Source organism: Schistocerca gregaria, chromosome 1, assembly GCF_023897955.1.
Source record: "Schistocerca gregaria isolate iqSchGreg1 chromosome 1, iqSchGreg1.2, whole genome shotgun sequence".
NCBI lineage: Eukaryota > Metazoa > Arthropoda > Insecta > Orthoptera > Acrididae > Schistocerca > Schistocerca gregaria.
Genome location: NC_064920.1, coordinates 536773201 through 536790607, shown reverse-complemented (window position 1 = coordinate 536790607; position 17407 = coordinate 536773201). Strand labels below are relative to the sequence as shown.

The 17407-nt window shown below is 36.7% G+C and overlaps 1 protein-coding gene across 2 annotated transcripts in view; it reads right to left on the bottom strand.

The window, feature by feature from the left end:
* LOC126355420 (WD repeat-containing protein 35) overlaps positions 1-16801 on the bottom strand; it is a 189599-nt gene extending 172798 nt beyond the window's left edge. Inside the window, exons 1-2 of one of the 2 annotated variants that reach the window (XM_050005727.1) lie at positions 16612-16801; positions 16343-16454 (exon numbers count right to left, since the gene is read on the bottom strand). In XM_050005727.1, the coding sequence (XP_049861684.1) occupies positions 16343-16454; positions 16612-16635 (136 nt within the window). In that variant the 5' untranslated portion in view covers positions 16636-16801. Of the gene's footprint in view, positions 1-16342; positions 16455-16559 lie in introns of both variants that reach the window. The other variant, XM_050005736.1, reaches the window with a different exon arrangement.
* Between the last annotated feature and the right edge of the window lie 606 nt (positions 16802-17407).

Here is a 17407-nt window from a genome sequence, read left to right as displayed (position 1 = left end):
TAAATCTTCATGCACATCTGACTGTACAATAGAAAGTAACGCATTGAAATAATTATTTGTGCAAGTGTACATAGGAATGGGGGACTTGGTAGCAACTAGCTCTGACATATTCTTAAACATACAAAAATCGTATTTTTAAAATTTTTAAAGCATTACAATCATAATAATTTCCCAAAGAATATTATAGTCATATGAAAGTTATCCCACACAAAAAATTTAGATATGAATGTGTACAAAATAAGTCACTGATGGAGCCTTATCCGACAATTAATTGGGAAAATTGCAGTTTTGTTAGTGGTGGGTGTGATAAGACATTCTGTGAAACTTTACTAAATACCCTCTCTGAAAACTACCTAGAACAGACAGTTAGGATCCCCACTCACAATGGAAACGCATTGGATGTAATGGCAACAAACAGACCTGATCTCTTTGAGGGTGTCCACATCGAAACTGGTATCAGTAACCATGACACGGTTGTGGCAACAATGATTACCAAAGTACAAGGGATAACTAAAACCAGCACACATATATATGTTCAGTAAACTAGATAAAAAATTGGTTGTGTCATATCTCAATGAGGAACTTAAAATTTTCAGCACAGGGCAGGAGCATGTAGCGGAACTATGGCTCTTATATTTAAAAGAATAGTTGACCGTGCACCAGATAGATACATACTCATTAGAACAGTTCATAATGGTAGGGAACCTTGATCATAAACAGTCACTGTAAAGAAACTTCTAAAGAAACACAGATTACTGCATAACAGATGCATAAATTGTTTTTAAAAAAAAGCGTAAGGCTATAGATAGAGAGATGCTGAATGAAACACGATTGGCTATCAAGAGAGCAATGCGAGAAGGCTTCAATGACTACTGTAGCAGAATATTGTCAACTGACCTTTCACAGAACCCAAAGAAATACTGGTCATATGTAAACGCTGTCTCTAGTGAATGAGAAAGGAGCTGAAATTGATGGTAGCATGGCAAAGGCTGAAATGCTTAACTCTGTTTTCAAATGTTCCTTTACAAAGGAAAACACAGGAGTATTGCCCCAATTTAAACCTCATACCACTGAAAAGATGAATGAAATAAGTATTAGCGTCAGCAGTGTAGAGAAATGGCAGAAATTGTTAAAATTGAACAAAGCTCCAAGGCCCGAAGGAATCACTGTCAAATTCTATACTGAATTTGCAGCTGAGTTAGCTCTTCTTCTAACTACAATCCATCACAGATCTCTCGAACAAAAATCCATGTCCAGTTCTTGGAAAAAGACAGAGGTCACACCTGTCTACAACAAGGGTGGTAGAAGAGATTCACAAAACTACTGTCAAATACCCTTGACATCAATTTGTCATAGAATCTTAGAACATATTCTGAGCTCAAACATAATGACGTATCTTCAACAAAATAACCTTCTCAATGCCAACCAGCATGGATTTCGAAAACATCCATCATGCGATACACAACTCACACTGTTCTCACATGACATACTGAAAGTTTCATATAAAGGCAACCACATAGATTCAGCATTTCTTGATTTCCAAAAAGCATTTGTCTCAGTACTACACCTATGCTTATTGTCAAAAGTACGATCATAAGGGAGTATCAAGTGAAATTTGTGACTGGAGTGAGGACTTTTTGATAGGGACGACACAGCATGTTATCTTGGCTGGAGATGTTCTGCCGGGGAAGTGTGTTGGGCCCCTTAATGTTCATACTGTATATTAACAGAAAATATTAATAGTAAAATAAGGATTTTTGCAGATGATGCAGTTATCTATAATGAAGTACTACCTGAAAGAAGCTTCATAAATATTCTGTCAGATCTTGATAAATTTTCAGCATGGTTCAGAGATTGGCAACTTACTCTAAAAGTTCAGAAATGTAAATTTTTGCACTTCACAAAAAGAAAAAAACATAGTATCCTATGTCTACAATATCAATGAGTCACTGTTGGAATTGGCCAACACAGACAAATACCTAGGTGTAAAATGTTGTAGGGATATGAAATGGGATGATCACATAGGTTCATTTGTGGGTAAAGCAGGTGGTAGACTTTAATTTATAGATAGAATACAGTGGATGTGCAATCAGTCTACAAAGGAGATTGCTAACAAATCACTTGTTCTAAAATATTACTCTAGTTTGTGGGATCTGTACCAAATAGGATTAACAGGGAATATTGAACATATACATAGGAAGGTAGCACAAATGTTCACAGGCCTGTTTAATCCGTGGGAGAGTGTTACAGAGATACTGAAGGAACGGAACTAGAAAACTCTTGAAGATAGACAGACACTATCCTGAGAAATTCTATTAACAAAGTTTCAAAAACCAGCTTCAAATGATTACTCTAGGAATATACTACAATCCCCTCATGTATGAATCATGAGAATAAGATTAGGAAAAGATTAACACACAGAAGCATTCAGACATTCATTCTTCCAGTGCTACATAAGTGAATGGAACAGGAACAAACTCTTATAACTGGTACAATAGGACGTACCCTCCGCCAGGCACCTCATGGTGGTGTGCAGAGTGTAGGTGTAGATGCAGAAAATACAAATAAAATAAAATAAATCACATGGTGGTAAATTACATTAGTACTGTATTTCCCTTCTGTTAAGTTCCAACCAGACATACATTAAAAAGAAAATATTGTATAAATAAGAGGTGCATTGTTGATGATTTCACGGTTGTAGGAAGAAACACTTGAACATTAAGCATGTCTGGAACACCATCAACAAACAAGATGTTATCTTTATGAACAATGAGCAGCACCTGAATGATCATGATCGTGCTTGCCAGTAGGTTCAGTGTCTGTTAGGTTCCACGCCATAAAGTTTTCAGCCATTATCAGGGTTAAAACATGTGCTACACACTACTTGTTAGGTTCTATAATTCAGTTGTGACTCTGACCACTGATGTATAATACTAAAATTTATAGGGCACTTTTCTTACAGTGAGGGCACATATGTAATGACTGAAACATTTATTTTTATGTAATATTTTTTTTAGGTGACTGCTACAGAACTTAATAAAAAGAACATGCTGAAGCAGTGTTGGGCAGTGTGTTATGGCACTGTTACAAAAAGTTCCAGAATTATTTACACTGTAGTGAAACTCTTAATTTGTACGATTCTGCTAACAAACAAAAACTAGACATTCCATAAGATTTCACTATTACAGCCAGATGATGCCGCCTTTTTGTATTGCTATTTTGGCAGAGTTGCAACTGAACACTGTACCTTCACTGGATATTCCATGGTTTATTGTGTCATGAAAATCTTAGCTACAATGTAATCCTTTTAGGAATCTGTGGAAATGCGTTTGATGGAAGACACTAATATGCATAGTGGCTTTCAAATCATGAGGCATGGGGCATAGTTTTTTTTTCCCCCTTGAAGACAAAATTCTATTCCTAGTTCCATGCTCAGGAACAATTAATACTATCAATGCGCACAATAACACCATTATGCACCCAGCTGCACACCTCTGATACAGCACAATTTGACAGTGCAGCACAAATACAGTACAATTTGCAGTCATGAAGCCAAGCTCTATGCCCTTGCAGCACCATTCAATTTTTGATATAAACTTAGTGACCTGGGCCAGTAAGTCTCCAGCTATAAAATTCACCTAAAGGTAGCTGCCTGGTTGTAAGCTGGAATATTAAGACACATAGTCCGCATAATTCCAAAATATCGTGGAATACTCATTACATTGGAAACACTTCAAGATGGACAGACACCATGAGCAACAGAATTACAAAACCTAACTAGTAGTGTGTAGCACATGTTTTACTCTGCTGATGGCTGTAACACATTAAAGCATGGATCCCAACAGACATCAAACCTGCTGGCAAGCATGATCATTCAATTACCGCTCACAGTTCATGAACATAGCACATAGCTAGGTCCAAAATGAGCTATCTTGTTTGATGGTGTTCCAGACATGCTCAATAGCGTTGAGATTAGGTGACCAAGGAGGTCATACAAACACATGCTTCCATTATGCCTGTGGAGTGCTCCTTAAACCACTGTGAAATAATTTGGGAGGTAGGGGTTGTTGTACAGACATGTCAGAAGTTGCATCCTAAAGGCAAACAAATAGATCCACTTGACTGGACAGTAGGTTCCTGCATCATTCATCAATGAGAGACAATGGCAACTTTATAAGGGGCTCTTATCATCTTACGTAAATATCACCCATTAAGAGAATAGTTCCATCATCTGCCTGCATGATGTCCTGTTGACAAGCCAGTTACATAGCCTCACATTGTTTTCAACGTAATTCTTGCCTGTAACCTGCATGTACCAATGTGAACTAGGATCCATCATTTCAGGTAAACTATTTTCCATTATTTGAGTGAGCAACAGTGGTGTTCTTAGGCAAATGCTAATTTTCCTGCCACACGATGTGCGCTGAATAGAAAAAAAAATTGTGGGGTAGTGACTTCTCATATGAGGAAATAGTTCTGGATGTTATGGCTGTTCACTTATAACATGAAATCCTTGACATGTGACATGTCAACCTCCTCTAATTAAAATGCTTAATGTGCGCTTAGTACATATTCTAAAGAAACAAGGTATAATCTTTTTCTTAATGGATGTCTGCTGACAAGGGCCACCACTACTGGATGAGTAGTTATCTAGCATCAATGCAACAATATACTCTAAAAAGTTAAAATAACATGTTTGTTTGCATGGCCATCTTCCGCAGCAGCTGTTAAAATCTGCTACTATAGCTTATCGATCTTGAGAGAGAGCAATTTAGTTAAAAATAATTACACCAGATGCATTTCGCTTTTATTTATAATGCATCTCCCATGGTTATTCTGCAAATTAGATACATACGTTTGTACATTCTTGATTGTTTTAGGTTAAAAACAGCATTTTCTTTATAAAGTTTGTCTGAAAGTTACTTATGGTGTTTCTTTACATATTCTGCTCCTTCCCTCCTTGCTAGCAGTGGTTGTTGTCTAAAGGCTTAATTCACATTTGCACTTGGCAGTTTTTGCATTCTGCAGTATTTCTTGCACTACATTATTTTCACTTCACTTTCTTAAACCGTTGCTCATTCCCCACTGCCACAGTGTTTATGTCTGTTCACTTCCTTTCATTCAAGTTGTGAGTGTTGCCAACCTGTGAAACTATTGTATTATTTGTGTGTGTTTTTTTACTAAAATTTGTAAAATTGACTTGGATGCAGGTAGAGACATGAGACGAGTGGGGGTAGACTGACTTATTTTTGCAGCAAGGGCGGTAGGGATGGGCCAGTACGGCAATATACGACAGAATATGGGAGGAGAACCACTGTGTTTCCTTTACCTGCCCTGCTCATGGATAAAGAGCAGTGTATCAGTAAGACACAAGAGTTCATCACAAAAATAAAATTATAAAACTAAAATCAGATCCAACTAACAAATTTGAAATGAAGTTGAGAAACACTCTGAAAGACATTGAACACACACTACAAAACAACGAATCAAGGAACCTGCTACAAACATATCCCAGTGTACATTCCCTCCGATGCCAACCAAAGCTGCACAAGAAAAATCTCTCCCACTTGCAAGATATGTGTTGAAAATCTTATCGGAAAACTACAAATTACAAAGAGGACACGACTATCAGAAACACCACACAATTGATTCAGTGCATAAAAGACACACAAGTTCCAGATACAGCCACCCTCCTGTCAATTGATGTAGAGAATATGTATTTCAGTATACCAATAACTGAAACAATAAACATTATAGAACAAAATCTTAAAACACACAGTACAAATGGCTCAAATGGTTCTGAGCACTATGGGACTTAACTTCTGAGGTCATCAGTCCCCTAGAACTTAGAACTACTTAAACCTAACTAACCTAAGGACGCCACAAACATGCATGCCTGAGGCAGGATTCGAACCTGCGACCGTAGCGGTCGCGCGGTTCCAGACTGCAGCACCTAGAATCACTTGGCCATCCCAACCGGCACACACAGTACACTTCCACATGAATAATCAAAGAAACAGTCAGGCTCCTAGACCTAATAACAGACCATAACTATTTTCAGTTCAATAATGAATTATATTTACAAAGTGAAGAATTGCCAATGGGATCCCCAGTGTACGGAACCATAGCAAACATATTTATGAACCATATAGAACAGATTATATTTAACAAAATTGTGCCAAATAGGTACAACATCCAGCACTAGATTAGGTATATGAATGACATCTTGTGCCTTTAGCTCTCTCACCAAACCAACAACTCAATTCAGAAATACTTTCCAAAAACAATAGGAAAAACTGATCTTTATCAGAAATCAGGAATGTACCAAGTAATTGTGTTGGAAGGGACATAGGTCAAACCAGGAGGACATTTGACACCAGATACAAAAAACATGTAGAGCATGAAAGTATAGGACAAATCATTCAACTTTTGCAAAACACTTATACCAACCCCAATATAACATTACAGCCAGAGACACAGACATGGAAATCATAAGGATAAACAACAACAAAAAGCACATCCTCACCTTAAAAGAAAACTGCCACGTCCAAAAAACCATAACAGAAAAGAAACAACTCACAAATGATCAGACCAGCTTGGCAAACCACACACTGTTCAAACTGATTGACCACTTAATATAACATTAAACGTACACATATAACCACAGGCTCCCCTCCCAGATTCTGTCTCCTATAGCACTCACAATGTGAACAAAAACAAATGAATAGATAAACAATGTGGTGGTGTGGAATGAGAAACAGTTTAAGAAAGTGAAGCACGAATAATACAGTCCAGGAAATACCACAGAATGGCAAAAGCTGCCAAATGCAAATTGGAAATGAAGCCTTTCGATGTCAACCGCTGCTAGCAAGGAGAGAGGAAGCAGAATATGTAAAGAAACACCATAAGTAAATTGCAGGCGGACTTTATAAAGAAAACACAAATACAATAAAAAATGTACAGACATATGTATCCAATTCCAAAACAACCACAGAAGATGCTTCAAAAATTCACAGGTTATGTTAAATTTCCTCGTATAAAAACAGTATCATTAATTAAGCTGCTTAATTTTATTTTGCGTAAATTAAGGATGCTGCTGTCCCTTACCGAAGCATGAGAGCTGTATCTGAAGCATAGGGGACTAAAATGGGTGTTTGTACAGTATAGTGATGAGTTTGCATTGTATTATGATGAAATAAGCAAGAGGGTTTTCTTGAGAGGTGCTATTATCATCTAATACCAATCCAGGGTTTATGTATCAAAACACTGAATCACACTGTTCACAGAAGCAATATGTACAATATTTTTCTTCTTCACTAAAACCATACATTTCACAATTAATAATCATTAATTTGCTCTTCTGCTTCTTGGTCACATTCTACTTATCTCTACACTTAACCAAACTGTGTGGTTGTCAATTTAAATTAAGTGACCATCAACGGCAAGAAGCCTTTCCATATCACTCAGAACATTTCATCTATCTCTACAAATGCATGTCTACTCTGCAGTTCACACTTACATTCATAGTACTGGGTTCATCAAACCACCTTCAAACTATTTCTCTACCATTCTATTCTTGAACAGCACAGAGTAAAAACAAACAGTTGAATTTTTCTGTGCGAGCTCCAATAATTCTTATTTTACGATGATGATCAGTCAGTCCTCCGTATGTGTGTCAACAAAATATTTTTGCATTCAGAGAAGGAAGTTTGTGATTGAAATTTTGTGAAAAATCTTGCCTCATCAAAAAATCAAATTGCCGCCCAGGTCACATATCATCTCCCTAACACACTCTCCCCTATTTTCCAATAATGCAAAGCAAGCTGCCCTTCTTTGAACTTTCTCAATGCCCTTCATCAATCCTACCTGGTACAGATCTCATATCACATGGCAGTACTCTAAAAAGAGGATGGACAAGCATTGTGAGCATTCTCTTTAATACACCTGTTGCATTTTCTAAGTGTTCTAGCAGTAAAACACAGTCTTCGGCTTCCCCACAACATTTACTATGTAGTCATTCCTATTTAAGTTATTCATACTTGTATTCTCTAGGTTTTAGTTGAATTAAAAGCCTTTAGATTTGTGTGAATTATTGTGTAAATGAAATTTAGTAGATTGCGTTTAGTACTTATATTGATGATCACACATTGTTTATTGTTAGAATCAACTGCCATTTTTCACATCATACATATATCTTGTCTAAATCATTTTCCAATTGGTTTTGATCTTCTGATGACTTTACTATATGATAAATGACACCACCTTCTTAAAAGAATCTAAGAGGGCTGCTCAGACTTTCTCCTAAATTGTTTATATAAATTAGGAACATTGGAGGGTCCGTAATACTTTCTTGGAGAATGCCAGATATCATTTCTGTTTTATTCAATGACTTTCCATCAATTCCCACGAATTATGACCTTTCTGACAGTCACACAACTGAGACGATAGTTCACAGTCAAGCAATCTGATTAGACACAGCTTGTGAAGAATGGTATCAAAAGCTTTCTGGAAATCTATAAATGTGAAAATTATTTGAAATCCCCTGTCAGTAGCACTTTTATGTCACATGAATAAAGAGCTAGCTGTGATTCACAAGAACAATATTTTCTGAATCCATGCTGATGGTGTGCCAATGGATCATTTTTGTTGAGGTTATTCATAATGTTTGAACACAGTATTCATTCCAAAACCTTATGGCAAATCGACAACAGTGATATCACTTTGTAATTCAGCAGCTTACTTTTACTTCCTTTTTTGTGTGTTGGTGTGACATGTGCAACTTCCCAGTCTTTATGTTCACAGAGAAAAATTTTCTCCACTCCAAAAGATTCCTATTCTGGTCTATGTAGGAATTTGTAGGTTATACCTAAATGAGTTGAAAATACACTGTAGTAGAAAAGAATGTGACAAAGACAACAGACTAGGCGGTCAGCCTCATTCCAATAATCTGAAGTTTACACATCTCCTACTCAGATGAAGAAAGTGAAAAGGCTCAAACTGAAATTGTACCAAAGCTCCAGATCTGGAAAAAATACATAGTGAGTTGCAGTAGGTGTACAGTTAGCCCTGCTGAACACATCCATTTTGGTGGCTTCTTTGTAAGGACAGCTCTGCCTACTAGACTGGCCCAGACAAAAACTTCATCTCTTATAAGGAGATCATCAGTTCCACACTGAACATTGTCTGTGAGGTAGGGAGAGCAGAATGTCAGATTAATATGGAGAGTTACCCCAAAGCATTGCCAAAACGTTTCACTTGCGTATGAGGTAAATTCTGTGATTGGAAAAGTCTTCCCCTTTAGCTCTCTCACCAATGAGATCATTCTTGTGTATACATATTCATTTAAAACAAGAGTAGCACTGTGTTGCAAGTAATTATATTGTAAATTTATGGGTATTGTGGAATATATTTTGCGACGTAATGTAATTCTAATAATTATTGGGGACTTTGGATTTTGCTGCAGTTTTCTGAGACTACTCAAGTGAAACTATAAAGTGCCAGAAACCTTTTAAAGTCTCAAACATCTATGATGTATGTACATAGATTGAAATAACGAATGAAAATTTATACCAAGGCCAGGATTCAAAGCCAGATCTACTGCTCGCTAGGCAGATGTGCTAAGCACTATGTCCTCCTGGAACAGTGGCTTTGCACAACTATCCTAGAATGCCCAGCAAGCAGGAAATCTGGGTTCCAGTAACAGCTTTGATACTAATTTTCACTCGTTGCTTCAGTCTGTGTAAACACATCACAGATGTTTGAGACTTGAAAAAGTCTCTGTAACCACATAATTTCAATTAATTAAAGGACCTACACCTGGGTTTCAGGCAGGAGAGCCCTTCTTGTTCACTGCTGGTGTGCTACTCCAACACAACTGGATACCTATTGCAATGCTTTTCGAGTTAAAGGGGAATACCAAGTGGGCAGCGGCATGAAGAAAATTTGGACTGAAGAGGGAGGCTTGCTAGGGTAGCCAATGCAGTTGTGCAAGACACCATGCAGGATGGCATAGTGGTTAGTGTATCTGCCTAGTGAGCTGGATACCCCGATTCAAATCCTGGCCTTGGTACAAATTTTTATTCTTCTCTTCAGTCTGGATATAAACAGATATACACAGTCTGGATGTATACATCATTTCTGAGTCTAGTTATTACTGTCAAATGATCGTTGCTCTCCCAACTTCTCTGGCATTTCCAAAGATGTATAGAGTGTTTTGAAAAAAATCATCTTCTTTCACAACAGTATGTCTCCCACGTGAAACGATAGGTTAATTTTAACTTGCACATCTGGTGACAGAGTTTTTATTTGCAAAAGAAGCATCTGATTTTATAAGCATTCGTGTATGTACAACTTTGGAGTACAAAACTCTACCCATTGTTGTTTGCTGAAAACATGAAGGTCTAATAGCAGAAGAATCCTGTTCAGTTTGAAACACAAATGTCACTGCAACACACATCACACAAAAGGCAAATCAGAAATGGTGCTTAGCTGGTATGATTAGACTTCCATGGACTAAGTGTAAAACTGAACTGAAGGCACTCTACATCTAGTATGAATTTTCGGGGTTGACCTGCGGATTTTCCCTAATGTGAACAACCATGGTTCTGAAACTACTACTGCCATCATCAAATAGTTTGAGTTGCACGAAGTTTCTCAAATTATTTACATCAGTGTGGTTATCATATAATGCAACTCTTTGGGGTTCCATTTTCTAACTGAGAAGAGTCATACACTTGTCAAAGTGTTTCTATCTAGTATTTGTTATTGCACCTCAATTCTGTGGCAACTTGTTTACTTCGTTGATAGTAATCCATTGCTATTGCTCATGTTTGTACATGTGAGGAGAAAAAACATAGAGACTAAAATTATTCAAAGTTGCTACAGTTCAGTGTATCTCTTGTAACTGATTCTGAAGCAGATTAATCCGTCACCTGAATATTATTTATATTTCCACTAGATTCCATCCTAAACCACTCTGTGAACAGTTTCTTGTCACAATTAGGGTAAAGAGTGATTACTGGCTTTGAAATAAATATTTAAATATTTGGTCAGGATCACATTGGAAAAAATAACTATTTCTATGAAATTTCCTGTCCTAAATTAGTCTGGGGAATTAGGTTTTGCCTTATATACATACATGAGAAACATTACGCGTTTGATTTTTTTATTTTTACATTACGTTTTAAGAGAGACTGGTGTCTCCATAAAAATTGATGAATCATCAGGAGATCATTAATTTGAACACAATACTTTATATCCTAATGGTTGTTATCTTCTATAAATGACAGTTTATTTTTTTGCTTCTTATGTCAATAAGGATGTGGGAAGTATGCAAGTTGGGGAATTGTTTATATGCTCTGACTGACTTTCCCAGTAAAATAAAGTTTTTAAAGCCAGATGAGCTCAACAAGGGGAACAAGGTTTTGACGAATGCCAGTCCCATCATCTGGCAATGAGTGACAAAACAGTTGACTTACACTTAAAACGAATTTCTAGGTTACTGATTAAAATCTAATTACTAAGAAATGTGTTGATTCTGAGGTCACAATTTGTGCTCATACAATCCTGATCATGTATTGTTCACTGTTACAAGTGTTGGTGTAAAATTTAACTGTTTATCTTTTTTCCACACATTATTTATATTCACAGTATATATTGCATGTTTGTTTTACATGTGGCTAAATAGCTAAAAATAAAACCGCAATTATGATAATTAAATGTTCAGTCCTCAAAGTAACCAAGATTTTTGCTGAGACTTATCATTTATTTCACATGTGGCAATTATTTGTGCATGTGAAAAATGGAAAGTTCATGGTGGCTCGGGATCCACGTTTAACTGTAGGCTCTACTTCTTTATACAGCTGGTGGGTACGTCAGGGATTGTACCATGCATAGTAAATTACTCAAAAATATGATGCCATATGAAAGCTGTGACTGAAAACAGGCATAGTAGGCTAATTTAGTGATAAACATTTCAGTAAATTAGCCTACTATGCCTATTTTCATTCACTGCTTTCAATTCATCATTAAGAGAAAAAGTATTCATTGCACAAAAGCATGTAACCAGAATAATTGCTGGAGTCCACAAAAGATCACCTTGAAGACATTTATTTAAGGATATTCACAGTATCTTCACAATACATATATTCACTCGTGAAATTTGTTATTAACAACCCACTTCAGTCCAAAAATTACAACACTACTACCAGGACCAGCCACCACAATCAATGGTGCTCTTTTCAACAACAGAGAAAGAGGTGGCACTGGTAACACACAAATTAGACAATAAAAAGTGCACAGGGTAAGATGAGATCCCAGTCAGTGTCCTTAAGAAACAAGTAAACAACATAAAAAACCCTTAACAACAATAATTAATAAATCTTTCAGATTGGCTGCTTTCCTGAATACCTGAAACAAGCAAAAGTCATACCAATACTAAAAAACGGTGATCCAGAAAATGTAGACAACCACAGACCAATTTCTTTATCATCTTGTATTTCCAAAACAATAGAAACCATAATGAAAAACAGACTAACAAAGACCTTAAGCAAATACAACCCTCTATGCAGTTAACAATTTGGTTTCAGACCCACAAAAAGTACACAATCAGCTAGTTACAAAAGGGGATTCCAGGAGCGTCCAATTCCACCTGTCTGCTTTGACCCATGACATCACCAATATGGCAAAAGCGACAATTCTCAACGTCTCCAATATGGTGCCTATGATGTCATTACACAAACACAACAATAAGCACGAAAATACATATAAAGACAACAAACACATCTCCCTCCAAAAATATAATCAAATCAATGGGATCAGCAGAGGAAATTGGGGGTTTTTGGGTGGGGACAAGCTAAATATAAACACAAAGACACACACCACAGCCCCAAACCACACGACACAATGACATAAAAACAACATGAAATTCCCACATTCCGTTACACTCACAATATCCACAGGAATCGGTCACTTCCCTTCACCTACATAGCTGAATCACAATTGACCCAGATAGGTCAACTACGACTGATGATACCAAAACACACAAACAACAACACATTGGAATCAGACACTTCCCTTGACCTATATAGGTCAACAACAGCTCACGATACCAAAATGAACCTACAACTAAAAAATTGGAATTCAATACTTCTCTTTAGTTACCATCACCACAAGTGATGATACCAAAATATCAAACACCTACACCTGCAATAAATAGCACCGAACCAACAACACATGAAAAACACCACGAAAGATCACAACTCGCAAATAATAGACCCAAAAAAATGACAACTTGCCATGAAAAAATTCCAGTGCTACACACTAAGACAGCCACCCCAATTAAACAAAGCCAAACACCGCCCCCCCCCCCCAACAGAGAAACAAAGACACACACACACACACACACATACACAACAGAAAAAAACCTCCAAACCCAACCACAGCCTACCAAACCAAATCCCCCCCCCCCCAAAAAAAAAAAAAAAAAAAAAAAAAAAAAAAAAAAAAAAAAAAAATCCGCCAACTAATAAAAATCAGAAATAAACAAAAACAACTGCATCAAAACAGATCCTCCACAACATAATCATAAACAACCCCCCATCCCATGATTGATTTAACTGCCTCCCAAAACCCCTCTATTGTATTAGTACACACACCCCTTTTGTGATTCTTGAACTCTTCCTCAACCTCCTATCAGATGAAAAACCATCTGATACTACCATACTCCCATCCTCTATATACTCTTCAATTAACACCACCAATTCCCTCTTCGTATGCCCCTTTAAAATCCTGAAACACAATCTGCATATCCAAACCCCGAAAAAACGGCCCTCCACACCCATAAACCAACTGCAGACGTACCCCTCCCATATTCTCTCTTCCCAAACAGCAACTCATCTATGTTGACCACCATCCCCGGCCCACCCAACTTACCCCTATACTTCACATATTCTGAACACACTTCTTTACAAAATTAAAACCAATCTAAAACCATCCTCTCACTCACACCAGTCTCGTATGAACAAAAACTGATGGAAGATCTATAATAAAAATAATAAGTAATTGAAACAACCTCTCTCATGGCCAACCTAGACTTCTTTAACAAGGTACTGCATCTAATGCAGTACCTAGGGTTATCCTTTCATCCCTTCGGCACCGCCACATGTGACAGTCCCTGGTCCAAGACGCCAGAATTCTCACCAACCACATATTCTCTTTACAGACACTGCACTTGACTATTTCGGCCAGCAGTACAAATATCTGCAAAAATGTTGTGAGGTACATCATGTCCTCACCCCTCTTAGCATGCGACCACAAACTGTTAAATTTCACTGTCATATCCACAAAATAAATGTAATGCCTTACCACATGACAAACAGCAAACCAATAACACCAATCGACAAAGCAATCACACAAAAAAAAATTAATTGGTAACTCACTGAAAGCAATTTCTGTTCTTCAGTCACAGGCAATACAAATTAATTCACACTGCAACCAATAATGCTCAAATGAACCCAATACACCACATAACACTCAGACCAAAAACTCACCAAAAAAGGACACCACCAACCGTTACAAGCGACATCTACAAACACAACCAACTGATAAACTAAGCTCTGCGCCATCATGGCATTACACACCACAACACCCTTACGTCACAGGTCAAAGCCGACAGGTGGGATCAGATGCCTCTGTTGACCGTACTAAAATTGTACTAGAAGCACTAGATGAAGGCAAGAATGCAACATGCATTTTTTGGATCTATCAAAGGCATTTGACACAGCTGACCCACAGAATTTTGCTTCACAAATTATAAATGTTAGGAATAAGGGGTATGGCACTGATTTGGTTTAAGTCATATTTGGAGAGACGGGTGAAAACCGTTCAAATCCCACATATTCCTAAAAGACTAGTAGTAAAACACTTATCACATCCAAAATATATTAATACAGGTGTTCCCCAGAGAAATGTATTGGGCCAAATTCTCTTATATATATATATATATATATATATAACTGATTTCCCACAGAATATCAGGTATGGAGAAAAATATTACTTGATGATGACAGTACCGGGAGGATTACAGACAAAAATTCAACACATTTAGCAGAAAAATCCAATGAAACACTCAGAGGCATCCACAACTGGCCATTAAGAAATAAAGTAACTTTAAATGTGAAAAAGACAAACGGACTAAATAAAAAAACCAATGATACTAATGATGTACTACATTGTGTAACTTATACCACATTCTTGGGGATGAATGTAGTCTGTCAGTTGAAATGGACAGAACATGTGAGAATTTGCCAAAGAAGCTATCCTCAGCATGTTATGCCCTGCAAATTCTTGCACCTATTTGGAGCATTTCATTCCTCAAAATACTTTGTAGTCAATCCTCAGTTATGGAATAAATGCTGTGAATGTATAAACTATTTTCAAGATACAGAGAAGAGCTGCATGACAGTAACAAAGAGCTGTAACCATACCCTGTAAAGATTTATTCAAAAAGCTTAAAACTGTGACAGTTCCATGTCAGTACATCTACCAAAACATCATGCATATAAGAAAAAATATTAATATATACACCACAAATAGCACAATACATGACCATGGAACCAAATCCAGACAGTGCTCACATCTAAACAGAAGAAACAAGTCAAAAACTCAAAATAGTGTACTATACTATGGAATATAATTTTACAATAGACAGCCACAATAAACAAAAGATGCAAATGATCCCCACACTTTTAGCCAAATCCTAAAAAAATATTTACTTAATAACAGCCACTACACTGTAAATGAATATTTAAAATAACTTCATTTTAACTTCTTGTTGACATACATTGCACTGTGTAAAATTTTTTTATGACATGATTAGAAAAGTATAAGTAAGTAAACTATTGTACGGGGTATGCTTATTTTAATAAGAAATATTGTACAAACATTTGACGACATCCACGCAATTTATTTTGTTCAACAGATATCTTTCGTTATTTTTCAACTAACATTAAAAGTCTGACAGCCAACTAACATTTAAAAACAAATGAAAGGAATTTCTGAAAGACAACTACTTCCACTCAAGGGACGAATTATTAGGTGTGAAAAAAAAACACCACATACCCCCACAACATCATTACGAAATGTCATACTCATAGTGTAACGTTCAAAACTACCCTCGGGTTGCGGGCAGCTTTAGTTACCTATGTCACACCAAAAACGGCTACGTCGCGAGAAGCGCTATAACAGGACGACGTCAAAAACGCTTATAACAACTTAAAGAAATGATTACTTAGTTAATCAAACGGAACAAGCGGCATCTCAAAGCAGAAAGAGGCGTAAGTACCTGATTCCAGCTTTAAAACTTTCAGCAAACCATCTTCTCCCCCACAAGCGATGTAGCCTTGCTCTTTATTCCAAGCCAGACATTTTAATTTAGTATTGTTGGGAATCGCAATCTGAAAGATATTAGATCTGAAGTTAATCATACGCGTAAAATATGAGAACAATAAAAGGTAATACGTTGTGGAAATACGTAATATTTGACTAAAAATAACATTTACAAAGGTACGAAATCATGGGTGAGATATTAAAAGATTGCAGCAGGGGAATGACCTTTTTGCTTAAATAAATAAACATTTTTATTATTATTTTCTTTCAGATGACAAACAGATTCAAAATAAACAAAGTAACTGACGCCACGCAAAGTACAAACGAGGAAGATATAACATTCTGACAATCGTCTAGCCATACATATAGGAACGACCAGAAATGACATACATTGGTGCGGAAGTTGTTACAGTTTGACAGCAGGAGCGGTAAGGAAGCATACAGCCACAGGTGTCGGAAAGATAATGTTTGTTTTTAATTATTTTCTAGTCAATTAACGAAATATTTGTTATATTTTTGCCTTCCATGCGTTAGTAAATTACTAAGACACATGAATTATCGTGAAATACATTTATAAACAGCCGAATCACATTGATTCAAAGACATAGCTGCAAGTTATTCATGATGAAATACTTACAAATGTATGTATATTTTCATGGAGTCTAATAATTCGCCCATTCTGAAGGCCCCCTTTAATGAGCAAACAGCTTTGAGGAAAAAAGGCTTTTATGTATCCACATTCAGACAGCGTTTGTCAGTTTAACCTCACTCCGAATCACACGCTATTCGTATTTGTGTGTATTTTGAGAGCAATGAGAAAGGCCACAAATGCAGACAAGCCAATCCTAGAATTGATTTTGGCACTTTGTTTAAAGAAGAAGAAGAAAGATACAATGTGGCTCAGGAAATAGCTTAAAATGAGAGAGTTACGCATGTAAATACTATAAAGGAAGTATTACACTCAGAACCCGATGATTACATCAACTTTCTTCAAACAGACAAAGAAACTTTGTAAAACTTA